The sequence below is a fragment of the Staurois parvus genome, unplaced genomic scaffold (genome assembly GCF_062004578.1).
Source record: "Staurois parvus isolate SC_StPar_1 unplaced genomic scaffold, SC_StPar_1.0 ptg000003l, whole genome shotgun sequence".
Taxonomy (NCBI): domain Eukaryota; kingdom Metazoa; phylum Chordata; class Amphibia; order Anura; family Ranidae; genus Staurois; species Staurois parvus.
Window position 1 is genome coordinate 1,193,149 of NW_028317799.1, and position 21,582 is coordinate 1,214,730.

The 21,582-nt window shown below is 43.1% G+C and overlaps 1 protein-coding gene and 1 long non-coding RNA gene across 4 annotated transcripts in view; one reads left to right on the forward strand and one right to left on the reverse strand.

Moving 5' to 3' along the window:
- The window catches only part of CCDC57 (coiled-coil domain containing 57), an 84,787-nt gene that overhangs the window by 58,321 nt on the left and 4,884 nt on the right, over nucleotides 1–21,582 (reverse strand). For all 3 annotated transcript variants that reach the window (XM_089670847.1, XM_089670765.1, XM_089670933.1), the window contains exons 2-5: nucleotides 17,594–18,010; nucleotides 12,430–12,538; nucleotides 3,044–3,145; nucleotides 1,416–1,573 (exon numbers count right to left, since the gene is read on the reverse strand). In XM_089670847.1, coding sequence (XP_089526973.1) covers nucleotides 1,416–1,573; nucleotides 3,044–3,145; nucleotides 12,430–12,538; nucleotides 17,594–17,988 — 764 coding nt within the window. In that variant the 5' untranslated portion in view covers nucleotides 17,989–18,010. The remainder of the gene's footprint in view (nucleotides 1–1,415; nucleotides 1,574–3,043; nucleotides 3,146–12,429; nucleotides 12,539–17,593; nucleotides 18,011–21,582) is intronic.
- On the forward strand, nucleotides 8,545–18,060 carry LOC149474705 (uncharacterized). Its single transcript, XR_016311814.1, has 2 exons — nucleotides 8,545–8,760; nucleotides 17,686–18,060. It is a non-coding gene; the product is annotated as an uncharacterized LOC149474705 (long non-coding RNA).

Genomic DNA, 21,582 nt, shown 5'->3' on the forward strand with positions numbered 1-21,582 from the left:
GAATGCAGACTTGTTAGAAGAGATGGTCAGACTGTGGACATGCTACAGATGTCGTAGACACACCATAGGATAGAGTCAGAGACTGGGGGGCACAAGACAACTAGAGATCAATGCCTTTGTACTGCATACCACATTTCTTGCAATGAACAATACTGGCATTGAAGTCCCAGCACAAGAAATTCTTGCTTTGCTACTTGTAATCTTAAACCCCTTTATTCTTATAACCCCATTCTGTGTCACTGCGTGGAGGGACTCCGGAGCTCATAACTTGCACTGTGCATGCTTGACATATAAACAAGCCTCTCGAATATTTAAGCTGCTCAAAGTAGAGCTCTAGTCTCCCCATAAAACATTAAAAGTCTGCAGCTACAAATCCTGTAGCTACTCACTTTTAAAGTGGAATTAAAATTTTTTTAAATTTGCTGACAGACAGGGAATTTATGACAGAAAAGATCCTATCGGTCTCCTCTACCATAAATGTATCCTCTTGCCTGTCATGTTCATTGAGTTAAGCATGCGCAGCTCAGCGAACATTTACGCCCCCAATCTGTGATGTGGCGATGTGACTTCCGTACACATGCGCAGGAGTGACATCATTGCGGCCCAACCTATCAAACGGCCGAAAGCAGGGAACCTGGAAGGAAGACCGGTGAAGATGGAAGCACCCGAGGCCCGCTGGATTGACCCACCGCAGCACTGAAGGGCACCATTTGACAGGCAAGTCTGCTATAATGTACTAATATGCCGTGTATACTAGCACATTATGGCATAATCCACCTGGGGGCCCTAAAAAAAATTAAAAATTATGTAGTGGAGTTTACTACCGCTTTAACATAAGGACACTTACCTGTCCAGGGATCCAGCGATGTCTTCACCTGAGCCGAATCTTCAATCGGCTTTAGGTGCAGGCACAGGCATCTTGCAGCCAGTTTAACGCTGCGTACTTTGTGCATGGTCCCAGTCTTCTGGGGGCCTGTGAAGTGTCCCAGAAGGCTGCAGGGGAAGGGGGGGGTGAAACGTCCAGCGCATCTGACTGGAAGTGGGAACCTGTCAAAACCAGGTACGTGCACCCCCCAAAAGTGCCAAATGTGGCAGTGGAGGGGATGGGATACAAACAAGCAGAATTTCCCCTTGTAGTTGAAGTTCTGCTTTAAGAAGGTCCTTACCACAGTGTGGGTGGTACATTCCTCCCGCAATTTAAAAAAAAAATACTGATTTGTTATTTATCTGCTAATTAAATTGGAGTGTTTACTTGTTTACTGTAGAAGGAACATTACACTGTACAGTTCTCTGGGGCCAGGACAAGGCAGCATAATATGCTTGTGCTATGTAAATGCTGACAATAAATTATTAGGTTTGTCTTGTGACTACTCTATAGAAATCATTACATAGGCCTCACTTTCTGCAGTACGTACCTTGCCTCTTTAACCACCAAAACATCTTTCATTTCAAAGTCTTTATGTCTCAGGGCCTCATGCAGTCTCTCGATGGCCAATTGTGCTTGCTGGAGAGATTCTGTGCCTTTCAGTTCCTTTTCCCTCAAAATATTCAATTCCTTAGTCAGCAACTTCACCTTACAACACAAGCCAGGCAAAGAAGAGGCCACATGTCAGTCTAAATAAGCTACAAGTGCAAGAACAGCAACACAGAAAGGAAGGGGGTTGATTTACGAAAGGTAAACAGATTTTGCACTCTGCAATGCAGTTTCTCCTGAGCTCAGTAAATGAGCAGAAGCTTACTCTTTGCAAAGAATACCCAATCACATGCAAGGAAAAAAAAAACAGCATTTTTGCTGGCACATGATTGGATGATAGAAGTTGGCAAAGATATTTCTTATTTAATAGGCTCTGGAGCAAATGCACTTGCAAAGTGAACAGTCTATTTGCCTTTAGCAAATCAACCTTAAGGTGTTTATCGGGACAGGAAGTAAAGGTAAATTGCATTGGCCAGCAATAAAAACATGGAAGACAGAAACAGGCCAACATATGGAAAATCAAATTTCAGTTTTACTGGGGTCTCATACCACAAGAAACAACAAATATCCATCAACTTTTCAGGGGCATGTGGATTCTCTCTCTCAAGATGACAGACATGAAATTGTCAAGTGGTTCATGTCTTTCACTTTGAAAAAGGGATCCCCCTGCCAGTTAAACATTTGCTATGTAGATTTATGACCCCCGTCAATTCTGAAGTTTGATTTTCAATATGCTGGTCATTTTCTGTTTTTCGAGATGACCATTGTAGGCTGTGCACTCGCCAGATTGGTTCAAGAGGTGTGAGCAGTGGCTGATTTGTGTACACAAGCAACAAAAACATGTCAGATAACACATTATCCTTTTCTATTTGTCTAGAAGCTGTTTTTATTACTTTTTTTGTTCCTGTGATGGATTTGGTACAATGCCTATTCGGTTTCCTGTTTAAAATATACATTTTATATATATATTTACTTTTATACTTTTTCATATTTCTAAATATATGTGTTGTGCGTATATATTTTCTCTGCTGGGTTTTGCAGTCCTCCTTAACTTGTTTGTTCAGAGCGATGTTCTCAACCCCTCCCTTCGCACTGAGAGGATCTTACTTAGGCTTTGAATATGTGAGGGGGAGTGAAAAGATAACGGGCGAGAAGCAGGCTTCAAGTTTCTGCACTTCTCCCATATTTCAGCCAAGCAAAATGTGCCTTTTAGAATGTGACTGTATTTACATAATAGTGACGTATACCCCATCGTTCTCCTTGTATAACAGGTTAAGCACCGCCCTGCAATAAACAGAGATGATGTGAAAGTGGTTGTACTGGACAGTTGTCCGTGTAATTATTCTCCAGCGTGCACGCAATCCATATCTCAAAATTAGGAACAGCAGCAGAAATCCTACCCTGAGCCCGATTGTGGTTCCCAAAACCTTTTTATTCCCTTGAAGAAATTTTACATACTTCCTATCCTGGAGAAGGAGGGCATGGAGCAAGGAGTAATCTCCCCAAACGGGACACAGGCAGCAATAAAAAGCAACAGATGATTTAACCCTCACACAAAGGGCTGCATACCTTGAGCTCATGAGACAAAACCACGGTGTTCATCTCATCAAGACCTACACGAAAGTCATGTTCCCGTTTCTTCAGTTCACAATCAAACTCCAAAGACAGCTCCTGCAAACAATTATTATAAAGTAACAACAAAACATTGCAATCATAAATGAACATAACTTGTATTCAGAAATGTATACAAGTCCAAAAGACAGAACACAACTTGATGAGATTTCACAAGCTCCACAAATAAATAGTTAAGACCAGAAAGAGTACAAATCATTCCATTAATAGCAAATTAACATTAAGTAATTATAAGTACCGTATTTGCCGGCGTATAAGACGACTTTTTGACCCTTGAAAATCTTCTCAAAAGTCGGGGGTCGTCTTATACGCCGATACACGTTAGGGGGGCTGCGGCATTAAGTACAGGGGTTTGCAGGGGCTGATGTCTCTTACCTGGATCCAGTCCCACGACGATCCGGTCCAGGAAGCGCGGCGTCTCCTTCAGTTCGGCCACTGGATGTTCGTGCGGCTGCTCGGCTCCGCCTCCTCACCGGTGATTGGCCGCCAGAACTGTAGCTCAGGAAAGGCACACAGGCGGCCAATCACCGGCGAGGGGGCGGAGCCGAGCGGCCCAGCGAAAATTGAGTGCCGGAGCAGCAGGTAAGTGTTCTGTGTAGAGGTGCTGCTGCAACCACATATGCTGGCTGCAGCAGCACCATACGAGAACAGGGTCAGCAAGTCTCAGTGGGAGGAATAGTGCCCCATCATTGGTGTCACTGATACCAATGATGGGGCACTATTCCTCCCACTGACACCAACGATGGGGCACTATTCCTCCCACTGACACCAACGATGGGGCACTATTCCTCCCCCCCCACTGACACCAACGATGGGGCACTATTCCCCCCCCCACTGACACCAACGATGGGGCACTATTCCCCCCCCCCACTGACACCAATGATGGGGCACTATTCCCCCCCCCACTGACACCAATGATGGGGCACTATTCCACCCCTCACTGACATCAATGATGGGGCACTATTCCTCCCACTGATACCAATGATGGGGCACCATTCCTGCCACTGATACCAATGATGGGGCACCTATTCCCCCCACTGATACCAATGATGGGGCACTATTCCTGCCACTGATACCAATGATGGGGCACTATTCCTCCCACTGACACCAATGATGGAGCACTATTCCTCCACTGATACTAATGATAGGGCGCTATTCCTGCCACTAATACCAATGATGGGGCACTATTCCTGCCACTAATACCAATGATGGGGCACTATTCCTCCCACTGACATCAATGATGGGGCACTATTCCTCCCACTGATACCAATGATGGGGCACTATTCCTCCCACTGATACCAATGATGGGGCACTATTCCTCCACTGATACCAATGATGGGGCACTATTCCTCCCACTGACATCAATGATGGGGCACTATTCCTCCCACTGGTGTGCATTGGAAGAGGGGTAGTCTTATACGGCGAGTATAGCCCAAACACTACATTTTAGCAGGAAAAGTAGGGGGGTCGTCTTATACGCCCAGTCGTCTTATACGCCGGCAAATACGGTATTTATTCCATCCAAAGACGCTTGTAGCCGCTGCGATCCTTAACAACTGAATGAGGAAATATAACCATTTATTCATCAACATTACCGAATAACCTGTCAGAATAAAACAATGTTTAATAAAACAAGATAAATATAAAGTGTGTACACACACATACTTTGGCAAATTTGGTTTGAATCTAGGAATGAGCAAAAAAAAAGTTAGGAGCCAGTTTTTTTTAGTGTAGTGTGGGTTGTCAGCGCCCGGGGCTATGCATCTTTTGGGTGACAAGCTTCACGGGATGTGATTATCACAGCAAAACCACGCCATGTTTTAGGGGCCATTAAAAATAATGGCACCTGAACCTGCATTTTGCGATCACAGCGATTTTAAGGGCCAAGAGAAAGTCTTATCTTTTTAGACTATGTCTGAGATAGATACACTTCCTTCCCATACACAACATTCACTGACATCAGAAACCACTCTGTCGAATATATTATTATTATTATACAGGATTTATATAGCGCCAACAGTTTGCTCAGCGCTTTACAATATAAAGGGAGACAATACAGCAACAATACAGTTCAATACAAGAGGGATAGGAGGGCCTGATCCTTGGAACTTACAATCTAGGAGGGAGGGGCTAATGGTACAAAAGGTAGTAACTGTGGGGGATGGACTGGTAGGAAGTGTAGAAGATTCCATTATAAGCTAATGGCATGATAGGCTTGGGTTTTCAGAGATCGCCTAAAAGTGAGCAGAGTAGGCGATAGTCTGATAAATTGGGGTAGAGGGTTCCAGAGGATGGGGGAAGCTCTGGAGAAGTCCTGGAGATGAGCATGGGAGGAGGAGACAAGGGAGCTAGAGAGCAGGAGGTCGTGCGAGGAGCAGAGAGGACGGTTTGGGTGATATTTGGAGACAAGATCAGTGATGTAATTTGGGGCAGAGTTATAAATGGCTTTATATGTTATTGTTATTGTTTTGAATTGTATCTGCTGGGCAACTGGGAGCCAGTGGAGGAATTGACAGCGGGATAGAGGACACTGAGTGGAGGCCAGTGGAAGGATTGGCAGAGAGGGGTGGAGGACACTGAGTGGAGGCCAGTGGAAGGATTGGCAGAGAGGGGTGGCAGATACAGAACGGTTAGTAAGGTGGATGAGTCTGGCAGCAGCATTCATGATAGACTGAAGAGGGGATAGCCTGCGGTTAGGTAGGCCAATGAGGAGGGAGTTACAATAGTCAAGGCGAGAGATAACCAGGGAGTGAATAAGTTGCTTAGTGGTTTCCGAGGTTAGGAACGGGCGTATCTTGGAGATGTTGCGGAGGTGAAGTCTACAAGATTTGGACAGTGATTGGATTTGGGGTGAAAGGACAGATGGGAGTCTAGGATTACACCTAGTACCCTGGCATTAGGGGAGGGACTGATGATTGTGTTATTGATCGTGATGGAGAAGTCAGGGGATATATCAACCTATATGGGCCCTACGGCCACACGGGCCCTTAATATTATGACGACACCCACATCTGCTTCACAAGTCACACTAACTGTATCCAATTAAAACACTAACACTAAACAATCCGTTTGTTCACAGGATACACTAGGTCACAGCACAAATGATTTTTTATTGCCCAACCAATACAATCAAGGGGACAAGCAAAGTACTCTCGACACTTACATGACACGTACGATCCCCCTCACAGATCAGACATCGTTCCACAATATGCCAATGACAACCAACTAAATGTAATTAATTTAACTACTAAACACCTTTCTAAACATGAAATAGCTGTCCTAAGTGTGGGGTTAAGTTTTTGTCCTACTGCTAGAATTGAGAAGTATGAAACTATTAAGGATTTATATTTGTTTACGAGGAAACTCGCATACAGATATATCTTCGATTCGGATCGCATTAGAAACAAACAGGAAAAGGATCTTATGGAACGCATGAAAAATTTTACTATGCAGGATTTTAGAATCCTTCAACACTTGATGCTATTGCTTGATGAAAGTGAACCAGATAACCCAACGTCTAGTACCACCTGTACTGACCATGTTCCTTTATCGAAACATTTTAAACCGAAGTCTACTAAGTTCCCTGAACTTACAACTAATCCATGTATTTGGACATTTTTGATGGCTACTATCAATGATGTCAAACGTTTAACCCCTACAATTTTAGATAACAACATTACTCCTATACAGAAGGAAGCTTTGAATCATCTTAAAAATAGAACCAGTTTGGTTATTAACCAATTCAATACCGGGCACTTTTACCCCCTTCCTGCCCAGGCCATTTTTCAAGTTTCAGCGCTCTCACACTTTGAATGACAATTGCGCGGTCATACAACATTGCACCCAAACTAAAATTTTACCATTTTCTTCACACAACTAGAGCTTTCTTTTGGTGGTATTTAATCACCGCTGGGATTTTTATTTTTTGCTAAATTAACAAAAAAAGACCAAAAATGTTGAAAAAAAAAGGGTTTTCTTTGTTTATGTTATAAAAGTTTGCAAATAAATAATTGTTCTTCATAAATTTAGGCCGAGATGTATTCTGCTACATGTCTTTGGTGAAAATAACCCAAATTAGGATGTATTATTTAGTTTGTAGGAAAGTTATAGAGTTCACAAACTATGGTATAGATCTGAATATTGATCAATCCTGAAGTACTGACAGCCAATCTAATTTCTTGAGGTCCAAGAATGTCAGAACAGTACAAATATCCCCCAAATGACCCCTTTTTGCAGAGTAGACAGTCCGACGTACTTCATAAGAGGCATGGCGAGTTTTTTAAAGTTGTATTTTTTTGGTCATAATTTTTCGGAAAATGAGAAAATTAAAAAAATTAGTTTCACTTTTTTTTTTTACACATTGTCACCAGTGCAGTACAGCGTCATCATATAACTGGCATGGCGGTGATCAGGGAGACTGACTGGTGACAGTATGAAAAAAAAAATAAATATATATATATTTTTTTTTTATTACATTTTTTTTCATATTTCACTATGACCAAAGTAGTACAATGTTACCATAGTAACATTGTACTACTTTGGGGAAGTGATCAGTATTTTTTTTTTTGTTACACAATTTGCTTATAGCAAAGAATTACTTTGCTATAAGCAATACATGACCATATTTATTATTCCCCGAATGCCAAGATGGTGACCCCTACTAGCCACCACCTTGGACTTTATCATAAATTTGATACTTCACAGGCAAAATTTATGGGCTTGATGGTAGTTACTAAGGATCCACGTGGTGGCAATTGGGATCAAAAATTACTACTAGTATGTGTATGTATGAATGTGAGTTAGGGACCTTAGATTGTACACCCCTTGAGGGTTAGGGACTGATGTGAATGTACAATATATGTATGTAAAGCGCTGCGTAAATTGACAGCGCTATATAACTACCTGAAATAAATAAATAAATCTGTCCCTCCTCACTGCGGAGAATGATAGCAATGGGAGCCATTGGTCATTACCAGCTTTATTGTGTGAAAAATAAAGATACAAATTTCAGATGGGTAGTGTTGCATGACTGAGCAATTGTCATTCAAAGTGTAACAGTGCTGACAGCTGGCCTGAGCAGGAAGGTGGGTGAAAGTGTCCAGTAATGAGGTGGTTAAAGATCTTCCCAATCGTTAATTAGCTCAGTATGAAAGTTGAGACTGTGTCATAGAAATTTGATGAGGTCTAATTACAGCACCATCACAATTCAACTAGTGCTTGCTGACCTTTACCAGCTCTGTGTTGAGATGACATTTGTACCCCGGAGAGAACTATGAATGCCATAACAACACATGGGTCACGGGGAAGGTCTGTCCTGTTCAAATATACCTCAATTAAATGTGACCTTCCAAGGTGACAGGGATCAGTGATCTTGGAACAGCCTTTTCCAGTCTGGATTCCTGTCTATTTACATTCACCACATACGCTGTCACCCAGCGCTCTATTTAGTACACTTGCCAGAATGGCTGCCCTGAGCACTAATCCAGACTAGGCGATTGATTAAACAGCCAAACAGCTAAGTGGGGGGGAGATGCTGGATGAAGCAAAAGAAGATCAATAAATCTCAACATGCAATTAATAGCACACCACACTGCTGCCTGCATCTGACCAGAAATGAGACATCGAACCCCTGGACTGCCACATCTCAGCATTCAGTAAGAATGTTTACCCTCCCATTGCTGGCAGACAATGTATAAATAATGTGCTAATAATTTATTTATTTCAGGTATTTATATAGCGCCGTCAATTTACGCAGCGCTTTACATATATATTGTACATTAACCTCCCTGGCGGTATGATTATTTCAGATTTTTTGTGCTGAAAGCGGTACATTTTTTTGCATGGAAATACGTAGTTTTTTATTGTAGGCTGTAATTTTTAGGAATAACTCACTGAAATCTGTCCGAACAAGAGTCTAGTAAACATCCCGGGGATGATAAAATTTGAAACACGAAATCATAAATTATAATATAATAAATAATCATAAAAAATAATAATATAATAATAATAAATTTAATTCATAATATAATCAAACCGAAAACACTGAAATTTGAAATAGAGCGCCAAGTTCGCACATCGCTGAGCAAAGTTGCAAAATCGTTTTCAGTGTCTGATGAGGAATTTCCCCACAAATCATTATCACTCAATTCTGCAAGTGGTTCTGATTTACTATCGCTGTTCTCTAGCCGGTCTAAAACCGCTTTTGACCTAAAGGGACGCTTTTTGGACGCCATGGACGTTTCTCAGTTTCCAGGCAGAAAGAACAGACAAAACGCAGGCAGGGCGCCGGACAAAGCACTCGGGACAAAATGTATGTGAAATGGGTTGAAGCAGCAATGTTTTACTATGTAAAATTTGTTTGGAAAAAAATGAAATTTTTTAAAATTTTCAAATTTCCCGCCGCTGGCGGCGCCTGTACGTCCCAGGGACCGGAAATCAGAAGCCGGATGCCGGCATCGGCCATAGACGCTGCAGGGGACACATCGCGGGAGCGAAGGACAAGGTAAGCTCTTCAGGGAAACCCTATGCAGCACTGCATGGTAAGCCCGAGTGTAGCTCGGGGTTACCGCATTTGGTACAGACATTTTACCCCGAGCTACACTCGGGAATACCGCTAGGGAGGTTAACATCAGTCCCTAACCCTCAAGGAGCGTACAATCTAAGGTTCCTAACTTACACTCATATATAGGGCCAATTTAGAGAGGATCCAATTAACCTACCAGCATGTCTTTGGAGTGTGGGAGGAAAATCAGAGTACCTGGAGGAAACCCACGCAGGCACAGGGAGAACATGCAAACTCCAGGCAGGTGGTGCTGTGGCTGGGATTCAAACCAACAACCCTAGTTGTTGGCGGAAGCGCTAACCATTTAGCCACTGTGCTGCCCCATATAATAATGACATCAAAGCTAAACCCCGGGCTGAACACACAAAAATATCCCTGCAGTGGGGTGGGGGGGTTTCTGCACTGCAGCGGTTACATTTTCATTATGTCCAGGGTTCCCAGAATAAGGAGAAATGCTGCCTTCTTCCCCGCTCCAGGAGTCTCTAGCTATTTGCAAGATCAGTCCAGCGCTGCCTCCTCTCTAGGCCACTCACAGCCACGGTCGCACACTCAACCCATCCACATACAATGCAGGGTTAGTAGCCCTGCATTGTATATGATGATGCCAAGGGACCGCCCACAGCTTTGTGGAAATGACAACAGCTCTGGAGCCTGCTGGAATGGAGAATGGGGTAATACTGCCTGTTTCTCTACCCCCTAGAAATAAGGGGCATTTAACTCTTTCTGGGAGGGAGGGACCCCACTACAAAGGGTTCAGCATAAGTAGTTGTAAACCATTATATAGACCCAGTGAAGTGACTGACCTCAGGTGATACACAGAGTTGAATGAAATTCTCCTACACAAGTTGAACCTGTTAATCTGCAGTATTCTCTTCTCTAGTTTTCAGAAAGAGGGGACAGGGAGCTGAAGTTACACTCTGATTGAAGGGAAAGGACACACTCCTCTCCATACAACACACACCAACTGAGCTGAGGCTGTCAAGCACAGGTTGTGTGCTGGAGCTCCCTCCCCTATAACCTTTTTTCACGTAGTGTCAGGAAAGCTTATCAGAAGTAATTCATGCTGATAGCAGAGGAACTAGACAGCAGATAGAAATGACACTTAGTGCTTTGGATTGAGACAAGTACACACTATAGAGGGATATGGTTTATTCATATTATATGTCAGAGGTTTACAACAACTTTAAAGCCTAAGTAAAGGCAAAACTTTTTTGGGGGGAGGTTTGGAGAGGTTAGAACCACTGTCAGGTTTTTACTGCCGTCTGTACCCCGTCAGATATGTTCACTTTCCCTAATTCCCCTAACACCCATGTCACAGTGAATGAGAGTGCAAGTAATTCCAAATGTGGGGATGCTTCTTCCCGTGACAACCATCTAAGAAGGAATTTCACTCTCAGGGCCCATTCACACTAGAACTCCGTGTGGGAAACCCACGCTCCATGTTCGGTTCCAAATTGCACTGCCCTTGCGGTCTGCAATGGGTGTCAGTGCAAAGTTATTGACACCCCAATCACAGGTCACAAACACAGCGAATTTGCCTGCACTGGGTCACAAAAGTACCACGCAATCCGGTTGCAATATGTTTTTCAAAATGAATGGGCTAAAACCGCACTGCGCGTGAAATCGCACAGGAGCACATAGCACATTCCTGTGCAATTCACATGCAGTTCCTAGTGTGAGCAGGCTCTTATTGAAAAGATTTCCTCTGATGTCAGGTTAGGTCTTCTGGAAAGGAACTAAAGGGAAATTTCCCTAATTAGACACAGATAGCACAAGGAACAGTTTTTAAAGCCCCCCCTACTCTATACGAAAACAGCAATGGAGACCTTTTAGCGCTGGGGATCTTGTAGACCTGGAGATCTTAAGGCAATGGGAATCTTGTGGCACTGGGAGTCTTCTGGCACTGGGGATCTTGTGGCACTGGGGATCTTGTGGTAATAGGAATCTTGTGGCACTGGGGATCTTGTGGTAATGGGAATATTGTGGCACTGGGGGTCTTGTAGACCTGGAGATCTTGTGGCACTGGGGGTCTTGTGGTAATGGGAATCTTGTAGCATTGGGGGTCTTGTGGCACTGCGGATCTTGTGGCACTGGGGATCTTGTGGTAATGGGAATCTTGTGGTACTGGGGGTCTTGTGGCACTGGGGGTCTTGTGGTAATGGGAATCTTGTGGCACTGGGGGTCTTGTGGCACTGCGGATCTTGTGGCACTGGGAGTCTTCTGGCACTGGGAATCTTGTGGTACTGGGGGTCCTGTGGCACTGGGGATTTTGTGGCACTGGGGGTCTTGTGGTAATGGAAATCTTGTGGCACTGGGGGTCTTGTGGCACTGCGGATCTTGTGGTAATGGGAATCTTGTGGTATTGGGGGTCTTGTGGCACTGGGGATCTTGTGGTAATGGGAATCTTGTGGTACTGGGGGTCTTGTGGCACTGGGGATTTTGTGGCACTGGGGGTCTTGTGGCACTGGGGGTCTTGTGGCACTGGGGATCTTGTGGTAATGGGAATCTTGTGGTATTGGGGGTCTTGCGGCACTGGGGATTTTGTGGCACTGGGGGTCTTGTAGACCTTGAGATATTGTGGCACTGGGGGTCTTGTAGACCTGGAGATCTTGTGGCACTGGAGGTCTTGTGGCACTGGGGATCTTGTGGCACTGGGGGTCTTGTGGCACTGGGGATCTTGTGGCACTGGGGGTCTTGTGGCACTGGGGATCTTCATAAGATACCACAAATAAAACCATCAGTGACATGACTTTGCTCTTACCTGTTTCTGTAGGGCCAGGTCTCCTTCTAATTCTTCAATTCTCCTCTCAAGCTGGCGCTTTAGTTTCTCATATTCTTCCAGAAGCCGATCGATATCACTATTTTTAGAGCTTAAACAACAGTAAAGATACATTTTATGTGTCTGGAATAGAAGGTCACTGATTATATATCATTCAGTCAATGGCAGAGTACACTTAACATGGATAGCAGCTATAGATTAGCGTTCTTCCACTGCAGTGGAACAGGCAAAGTATATATAAACCAAGAAAGAAAATGGAATATATTGCCGTTACCAATCCTTAGATGTAATGACTGCAATAATTCTCTTTTTTCAGATTTTTTTCCCTCTTTAAATTTCATCTGGTGATCCTGCCAGTAACACACTTCCTGTACAAAGGGTGACAACACTCATGCACTGTACTGTGAAGGAAAAGGTTTGTTATCATAGGCAGCTTGATTCTGATTTGGACTAGAAAACACCTCCACACCCCTATAACATGGAGAGAGGTGTTCTGTTTGGAAGGCAACTGGGCTAGGCTGATAACAGTGCTTGGGATTTCAGTACAACAAGCCAGCATTGTCATCTCGTGTCAGGAACCCAGGAGTTCCCTGGATTTCTGGCAGGATCAACAGGGATTTTTTTTTTTGTGCTTATTGGACAGATACAACAAAATGTTTTCAGTGGTATATTAAGCAAAGGGGAGCAAATGAGGGGCATTCATTGTTAGGGCTTACTTACACTTTGAAGCTGAACTGCAGGCAAACGACTAAATACACAGATATGAACTATTTTTCCCTACCAAAGAATTTGTACTTTTCTCCATCCAGTTCTTAGATTTACATAGCTCTGCAACATAACAAAGTTTTATCTGGCAGGCACTGAAAAGGTGCTGCTCCCCTCCAGTATAGGCCTTGGTAGTTCCTAAACTCTTGTGTTTCTCCAGGGCTGCAGGAAAATGCCCTAAGCTGTTTTTCGGAAGGAGATTGATTAGCATCCGTTACGCTACTCTACAGTGAATGATTCCCAAAGCTGCACGTAATACGTCACTTCTGGGTATACAGTCGTCATTGGGCTACTGTAGGCCAAGAAGCAGTTAAAGTGTCACTAAACCCTGGACTCTGCATTCACTATATCCGGTCTCCCCGGACCCTGCATTCACTATATCTGGTCTCCCCGGACCCTGCATTCACTATATCTGGTCTCCCCGGACCCTGCATTCACTATATCTGGTCTCCCAGGACCCTGCATTCACTATATCTGGTCTCCCAGGACCCTGCATTTACTATATCTGGTCTCCCAGGACCCTGCATTCACTATATCTGTTCTCCCCAGACCCTGCATTCACTATATCTGGTCTCCCCGGACCCTGCATTCACTATATCTGGTCTCTTCGGACCTTGCATTCACTATATCTGGTCTCCCAGGACCCTGCATTCACTATATCTGGTCTCCCAGGACCCGGCATTCACTATATCTGGTCTCCCCGGACCCTGCATTCACTATATCTGGTCTGCCCGGACCCTGCATTCAATATAACTGGTCTCCCCGGACCCTGCATTCACTATATCTGGTCTCCCTGGACCCGGCATTTACTATATCTGGTCTCCCAGGACCCTGCATTCACTATATCTGGTCTCCCCGGACCCTGCATTCACTATATCCGGTCTCCCAGGACCCTGCATTCACTACATCCAGTCTCCCCGGACCCTGCATTCACTATATCTGGTCTCCCCGGACCCTGCATTCACTATATCTGGTCTCCCCGGACCCTGCATTCACTATATTCGCTCTCCCAGGACCCTGCATTCACTATATCTGGTCTCCCTGGACCCTGCATTCACTATATCTGGTCTCCCCAGACTCTGCATTCACTATATCTGGTCTCCCCGGACGCTGCATTCACTATATCTGGTCTCCCCAGACTCTGCATTCACTATATCTGGTCTCCCCAGACTCTGCATTCACTATATCTGGTCTCCCCAGACTCTGCATTCACTATATCTGGTCTCCCCAGACTCTGCATTCACTATATCTGGTCTCCCCGGACCCTGCATTCACTATATCTGGTCTCCCAGGACCCGGCATTCACTATATCTGGTCTCCCTGGACCCTGCATTCAGTATTATCTGGTCTCCCAGGACCCTGCATTCACTATATCTGGTCTCCCAGCACACTGCATTCACTATATCTGGTCTCCCACAGTACAAAGAACATGGAAATGCAATTATTTTAGTAATTATAATCTGTTAAATACCTTTTCTCATCAGCAATTGGAGTCTTGTGGCTTCTATCAGTGTCCAGCAGAGCATATGTGAAAGCTTGTAGGAGTTTTCTTTCTGCTCTAGGATGCAGAACCCCTGACCTCTGTCTGGACAGTGCTGATTGGTCCTGTGCTGATCACATGCACTCTCCCAAGAAAAAAAAAACCTACACACTAAACTGAACATGTGCAGAGTAACTCCACATGATATGTCTTATCAGGAGATAAGAGGGGACACTGAAAGAAGGGGAGGATCAGATAAGGCATGATCAAACATCCTTTTTACACAATGCAGAGGATTAACCCCTCAGGTTCCACAGTGAGTATAACAAGCATGCTTTACTGCATATACAGACTGATTTTACTGTTGTGGGTTTAGCAACACTTTAAGCTGCAGACAGTCAATGTTTTTTCTGTTTTTTTTCTTCGCCCCGTTAGCGATTGTTGTTTTATCCACCCCTCATTTGGACTACTTTTGGATACAATCACAGCCCAGAGCTCTGTGTTGACATTCAACACAGAGCTCTGTACAGAGGGAAGGCAGGGATGAGAAACTTAAGAGATCGCTTAGTAAAAGCAGCACACTGTAAACACATTACAGTTATGTACACACATTTAACCCCTCGATCACCCTAGATGTTAACCCCTTACCAGCCAGGGTCATTAGAACAGTGACAGTGTATAAATTATCAGTGTATTATTGTCACTGGTGATGTCAGTGGCAGTTAGTCAGTTCCCCCCAGCGTCAGATTGTCCACCACACTATCGCAGACCAGTTAAAAGTCGCTGATAACTGCCATTAGTAGTATAAAAAAATTAAAAAATAAAAATTCCAATGTATATATACCAAAGTTTGTAGACACTATACCTTTCTTGCAAACCAATCAATATACACTTATTGGGATTTTTTTTTATTCAGACATGTAGTAGAATACATTTTGGCCAAAATTTATGAAGAATGTTTTGTTTTTTTGTTTTTTATTGCATGGTTTTATAGCAGAAAGTAATACCATTTTTTTCTCAAACTTTTCAGATTTTTTGTTTATGTTGCAAAAACTAAAAAATCCCAGTGTTGATTAAATACCACCAAAAGAAAGCTCTATTTGTGTAAAGAAAATTATATCAATTTTGTTTGGGTACAGCATTGCATGACCGCGCAATTATCACAGCGCGGTATACAGTTGCAAGAAAAAGTGTGTGAACCCCTTGGGATTACGTGGAGTTTTGCATGAATTGGGCATAAAATGTGCTCTGAACGTCATCTAAGTCACAACAATAGAAGAACACAGTCTGCTGAACATAATACTACACAAACATTAGATGTCGCCATGGTGTAATTGCACATAACATGTAAACATTCAAAGTGCAGGGAGGAAAAAGTATGTGAACCTTTGGACTTAATAACTGGTTGACCCTCCTTTGGCAGCAATAACCTCAACCAAACGTTTCCTGTAGTTGCAGATCAGACCTGCACAACGATCTGGGGTCATTTTGGACCACTCCTCTTTACAAAACTGTTTCAGTGTAGCAATATTCTTGGGATGTCTGATGTGAATCGCTCTCTTAAGGTCATGCCACAGCATTTCAATTGGGTTGAGGTCAGGACTCTGACTGGGCCACTCCAGAAGGCGTATTCTGTGCTGTTGCAGCCATTGATTTGTTGAATTACTTGTATGCTTTGGGTCATTGTCCTGTTGCATCACCCATCCTCTGCGGAGCTTCAGTTGGCGGACAGATGGTCATACGTTTTCCTGCAAAATGTCTTGATAAACTCTGGAATTCATTTTCCCATCAATAACAACAATCCGTCCAGGCCCTGAGGCAGCAAAGCAGCCCCAAACCATGATGCTCCCTCCGCCATGTTTCACAGTGAGGATGAGGTTTTGATGTTGGTGTGCTGGGCCTTTTTATCTCCACACATAGTGTTGTGTGTTCTTCCCAAACAACTCAATCTTGGTTTCATCTGTCCACAGTATATTTTGCCAGTAGTGCTGTGGAACATCCAGGTGCTCTTTTGCAAACTTCAAACGTGCTGCAATATTCTTTTTGGACAGCAATGGCTTCCTCCGTGGTGTCCTCCCATGTACTCCATTCTTGTTTAATGTTTTCCTTATTGTAGATGTGTCAACAAAAATGTTAGCATGTGCCAGAGATTTCTGTAGGTCTTTAGCTGACACTCTGGGATTCTTCTTTACCTCATGCAGCATTCTGCGCTGTGCTCTTGCAGTCATTTTTAGAGGATGACCACGCCTAGGGAGAGTAGCAACAGTGCTAAACTTTCTCCATTTGTAGACAGTCTGTCTTACCGTGGACACATGAACATCAAGGCTTTTGGAGATACTTTTGTAACCCTTTCCAGCCTTATGCAAGTCAACAATTCTTGATCGTAGATCTTCTGAGAGCTCTTTTCTGCGAGGCATGGTTCACATCAGACAGTGCTTCTTGAAACCAGTAAACCCAAAACAGGTGTGTGTTTTTTAAGGGCAGGACAGCTGTCAGCAACACATCCAATATCATCACACTGATTGGAGTCAAGGTTGGCTCACTCCTGGCTCCAATTAGCTCTGGGAGAAGTCATTAAGCTAGGGCCTCACATACTTTTTCCTCCCTGCACTGTGAATGTTTACATGTTATGTGCAATTAAACCATGGCAACATCTAATGTTTGTGTAGTATTATGTTCAGCAGACTGTGTTCTTCTATTGTTGTGACTTAGATGACATTCAGAGCACATTTTATGCCCAATTCATGCAAAACTCCACGTAATCCCAAAGGGTTCACATACTTTTTCTTGCAACTGTAGCAAAAAAATGGCCTGGTCATGAAGGGGGTAAAATCTTAAAATCTTCTCAAGTGATTAATGTTATTATCAGCGAACAAAATTAAGACAAATGTAACACTCTACCCATGTACTTGATCCAGTTCTATCTGGTGCTCTTTGATTTTCCGCTGACAATGATTCTGTAAATCACTGACGTTTTTCTTTTCTCTCTGCAGCTCTTGCTGAAGCTTTTCGATCTTTACTTTTAGTTCGCTTACTTCGCAAAGCTTTGCATTCGTCACCACCTTCAGTTGGGAGAACATCACTTCACACCGCTCCAGCTCACGTTCTCGCTCAGCCAGCACCTTTAAGTTATGGGTGAAATCCTTCTTAAGCCTATCAAATTTATCTTTTTGCTCCTGATAGTTCTTCTGCTCATCCTTGAGGGTCTGCTGAAGGAAAAAGATCTGACGCTGCTGCAGCTCCTTCCATTCTTGCTCTTTTTTGACCAGAAGGTCTGTTAGGTCTTCAGCCATCATCTTGTATTTTGTGAGTGCTATCCTATTCAAGGAAAATAAAAATCAAGTTTGATAAAGTGAGAAGAAAGTAAACAGAGCACATGGCAATTACTTTTTTTTTTCTTTTTACTTTAGATTGTTTTTTTTTTTTTTTGGTACACAAGTAGAAAAGTCAACAACAATGCAAGCAATGCAGCTCCTAATCGATAGAATAGCATGTCCATACAAAAGTATAACATTTCAGTATGTGACAGGCACTTGTAAGATCTAGTACAAGATCCCTAAAGTAGGGGTAGAGAACCAATATACATTACCATTTTGTCAAAAAAGTCAAGTACATACCCCATCCCAGGCTCCACCTCCGCAACATCTCCGAAATACATACGTTCCTAACCCCAGATACTACTAAACAACTCGTTCACTCCCTTATTATCTCACGTCTGGAATACTGCAACTCCCTTCTCACCGGCCTACCTCATCACAGACTATCCCCGCTTCAGTCTATCCTGAACCGAGCGGCCAGACTCATCCACCTTACCAATCGCTCCGCTTCTGCCACCCCCCTATGTCATTCCCTCCACTGGCTTCCGATAACGCATTAAATTCAAAATACTAACACTGACATACAAAGCCATTCATAATGCTGCCCCAAACTACCTCACCGACCTGATATCCAAATACCACCCTACCCATAATCTTCGCTCCTCACAAGACCTCCTACTTTCTAGCTCCCTGGTCTCCTCCTCCCACGCCCGACTGCAGGACTTCTCCAGGACTTCCCCCATCCTCTGGAACTCACTACCCCAATCCATCAGACTGTCACCTACCCTCCTCACATTTAGGCGCACCCTGAAAACCCATCTCTTCAGGGAAAACTACCCACCCTCACTTAACAGCTGCTCTCTTCCACTCCCCCTATCACTCCATCCTCCACAGGCACTTCCTCCTGTACCACCTTCCCCTCCCTCCTAGATTGTAAACTTGAAAGAGCAGGGCCCTCGAACCCCTCGTGTATTGTTTTGTTACTGTATTGTCTCATGTTCTGTCCTCCACTATAATGTACAGCACTGAGCAAACCTTTTGGCGCTATATAAATACTATATAATAATAATAATAATCCCAGAGCAGTCAACACCATAGAAAAAAAGAACAAAACAAAAAAAACACCTTTCATTGGTTACAGTAGATTTGTCATTCACCCAAACTCCCTGTACTTTGTCAAATTTGGGTGGTACTCTGCACATGTCGCCTTATACAAAGGTAAGGCTGGCCATACATTATCCAATTTTCTTGAGATTTTTGGTTTAGATTTACCAAAAGCCATATAGTAGGAGGTCAAACCTAACAACACTTTCAATTGTATCCAATTAGGCAGGCTCTTGCATTACATAGTTGAAGGTGAATCTAAAGGAAATTGGAAAGAAATTGGACAGAAAATTGTATAGTGTATGGTCAGCTTTACGCCTTAATAATTAACACCTTCCAGGCCATTATGGGAGGGGTTACAGATTTTTTTTCCACGAAAGACTAATTATTTTCCTGGCATAGTAAAAGAGCAGAGTAAGTAGCATACGTTTTACCTTGGTAGGAGCCAACGGGTCAATCAGGCCCAGTAAACAAATTTTAAAGGAAGGGCGAACACTGATGGTCGTGACCAACCATACAGTTTGTTTGTTCATACAGAGAATCACACCTCCGACAGTTGGATGATTGGGTGTGAAAAATCTTTGGTGATTTGACGGGGTAAGGTAAATTCCATGGAGAAATGTAATAAGATAATCTAGTGTTGACACCAATCTAGTGGAAGAAGAACCAGAGGATGGGATCTGGATAAGAATAAAAAATGGGGCAGCTGAGGGTTTTTCCATAATGGCATATGAGGGGACACCACGCTATCATCATCAACTTTCGCCCGCCTAGTTGCCTCCCACGCTTGAATAGTAGCGCGCATAGACACTAAGAGGGTGAGGAGCCCTGCTCCCTCAATTCTAAGTGGGATAGTGCTTCATATGAACCAACAGCGGCTGCCTCTAGTGATATAGCCGCATCATCTTCTCGTTGCTTCAACCACCTATACACAGAAAGTAAAAAAAAAAGTAACAAAAAGATATTTGGTACCGTGAGCACTCCTTTCTTCCACGGTTGTTAAAGTAGCTGCAATTTAATGCAAAGCGGACCCCCACAGACAGTCACCTACTTTAACCGCTTCCCGTCCACCCTATAGCAGTAATACCCCTCCACCCCCCACAGATGGAAGAGGAGAGAGAAAGCTGGTTCTCCTCCCACCCTCTCCTCCTGTGTCTGCCCCGCCCACACTCCCTGGCAGTCTTGTGTCTTCTCTCTTTCTTTCCCTCTCTCTATTTCTCTCCTTTCTTTCTCTCTCTTCTTTCCTTTTCTCTCTCTTCTCTTTCCTTCCTTTTTTTCTCCCTATTTCTTTCTTTCTCTCTGTCTTCACTTACATTTTTTCCTTCTTTCTCTTTCATTTCTTCTTTCTCTTTTTCTCTAATTATCTTTCTTTCTCTCCCTTTCCTTTTCTCTTTCCTTCTTTCTCACTCTCTCTCTTTCCTTCCTTCTTTTTCCAATTCTTTCTTTTTCATTTTCTCTCTCTTCTCTTTCCTTTCCCTCTTTATTTCTCTTTCTTTTGCTCTGTGTCTTCTCTTTCTTTCTCTTCTTCCTTCCTTCTCACTCTCTTTCCCTCTCTTTTTCTTTCATGCCTTCTTTCTCTAATTATCTTTCTTTCATCTCTCTTTCTTTTTCCTTTCCTTCCTTCTTTCTCTGTCTTTTCTATCTTTCTCTATTTCTCCTTCGTTCTCTCTCTATCTCTCTTTCTTTCTCGCCTTTCTGTTTCTTTTCTTCTTTCTCTATTTCTGTCTTTTCTTTTTTCTCTTTTCTTTTTTCTCTATTTCCCCATATTTTCTCTTTCCTTCTTTCTCTCTCCCCTTCTTTCTCTATTTCTCTTTTTTCGTGTCTTTCTTTCATTCTTTCTCTCTCTGTTTCTTTCTGTCTCTCTCTCCTTCTTTCTCTGTTTCTCTTTCTTTTTGTCTTCTCTTTCATTCATTCCTTCTCTCTCTCTCCTTCCTTCATTCTTTTTCTCTCTCATTCCTTCCTTCTTTCTCTCTCTCTCTGTCCTCTCTCTTTCTTTTCTTCCTTTTCTCTCTCTCCCTTTCCCCTTCTTTCTCTATTTCTCTTTCTGTCTTCTCTTTCTTTCCTTCTTTCTCTATCGCTCATTCTTTCTCTTCTCTTTCTTTCTCTCTTTCCTTCCTTCTCTCTGTCTTTCTTTCCTTCCTTCTTTTTCTAATTATCTCTTCTTTCTTTTTCCTTTTCTTTTCTCTATCTTTCTTTTTCCTTTCTCTCTCTTTCCTTCTTTCTCTATTTATCTTTCATCCTCTTTCCTTCCTTTTTTTCTGTCTCCTTTCTTTCCTTTTTCTTCTCTCTCTCTCCTTTCTCTATTTCTCTTTCCTTCCTAATTTATCTCTCTCTTTCCTTCCTTCTCTTTCTCCATTTTCTTTCCTTCCTTCTCTAATTTTTTCTTTTTCCTTTCCTCTCTATCTCCCTCTTCTCTCTTTCTTTTCCTCTCTCTCTCTTACCTTCTTTTACTATTCCTCTTTCTTTCTC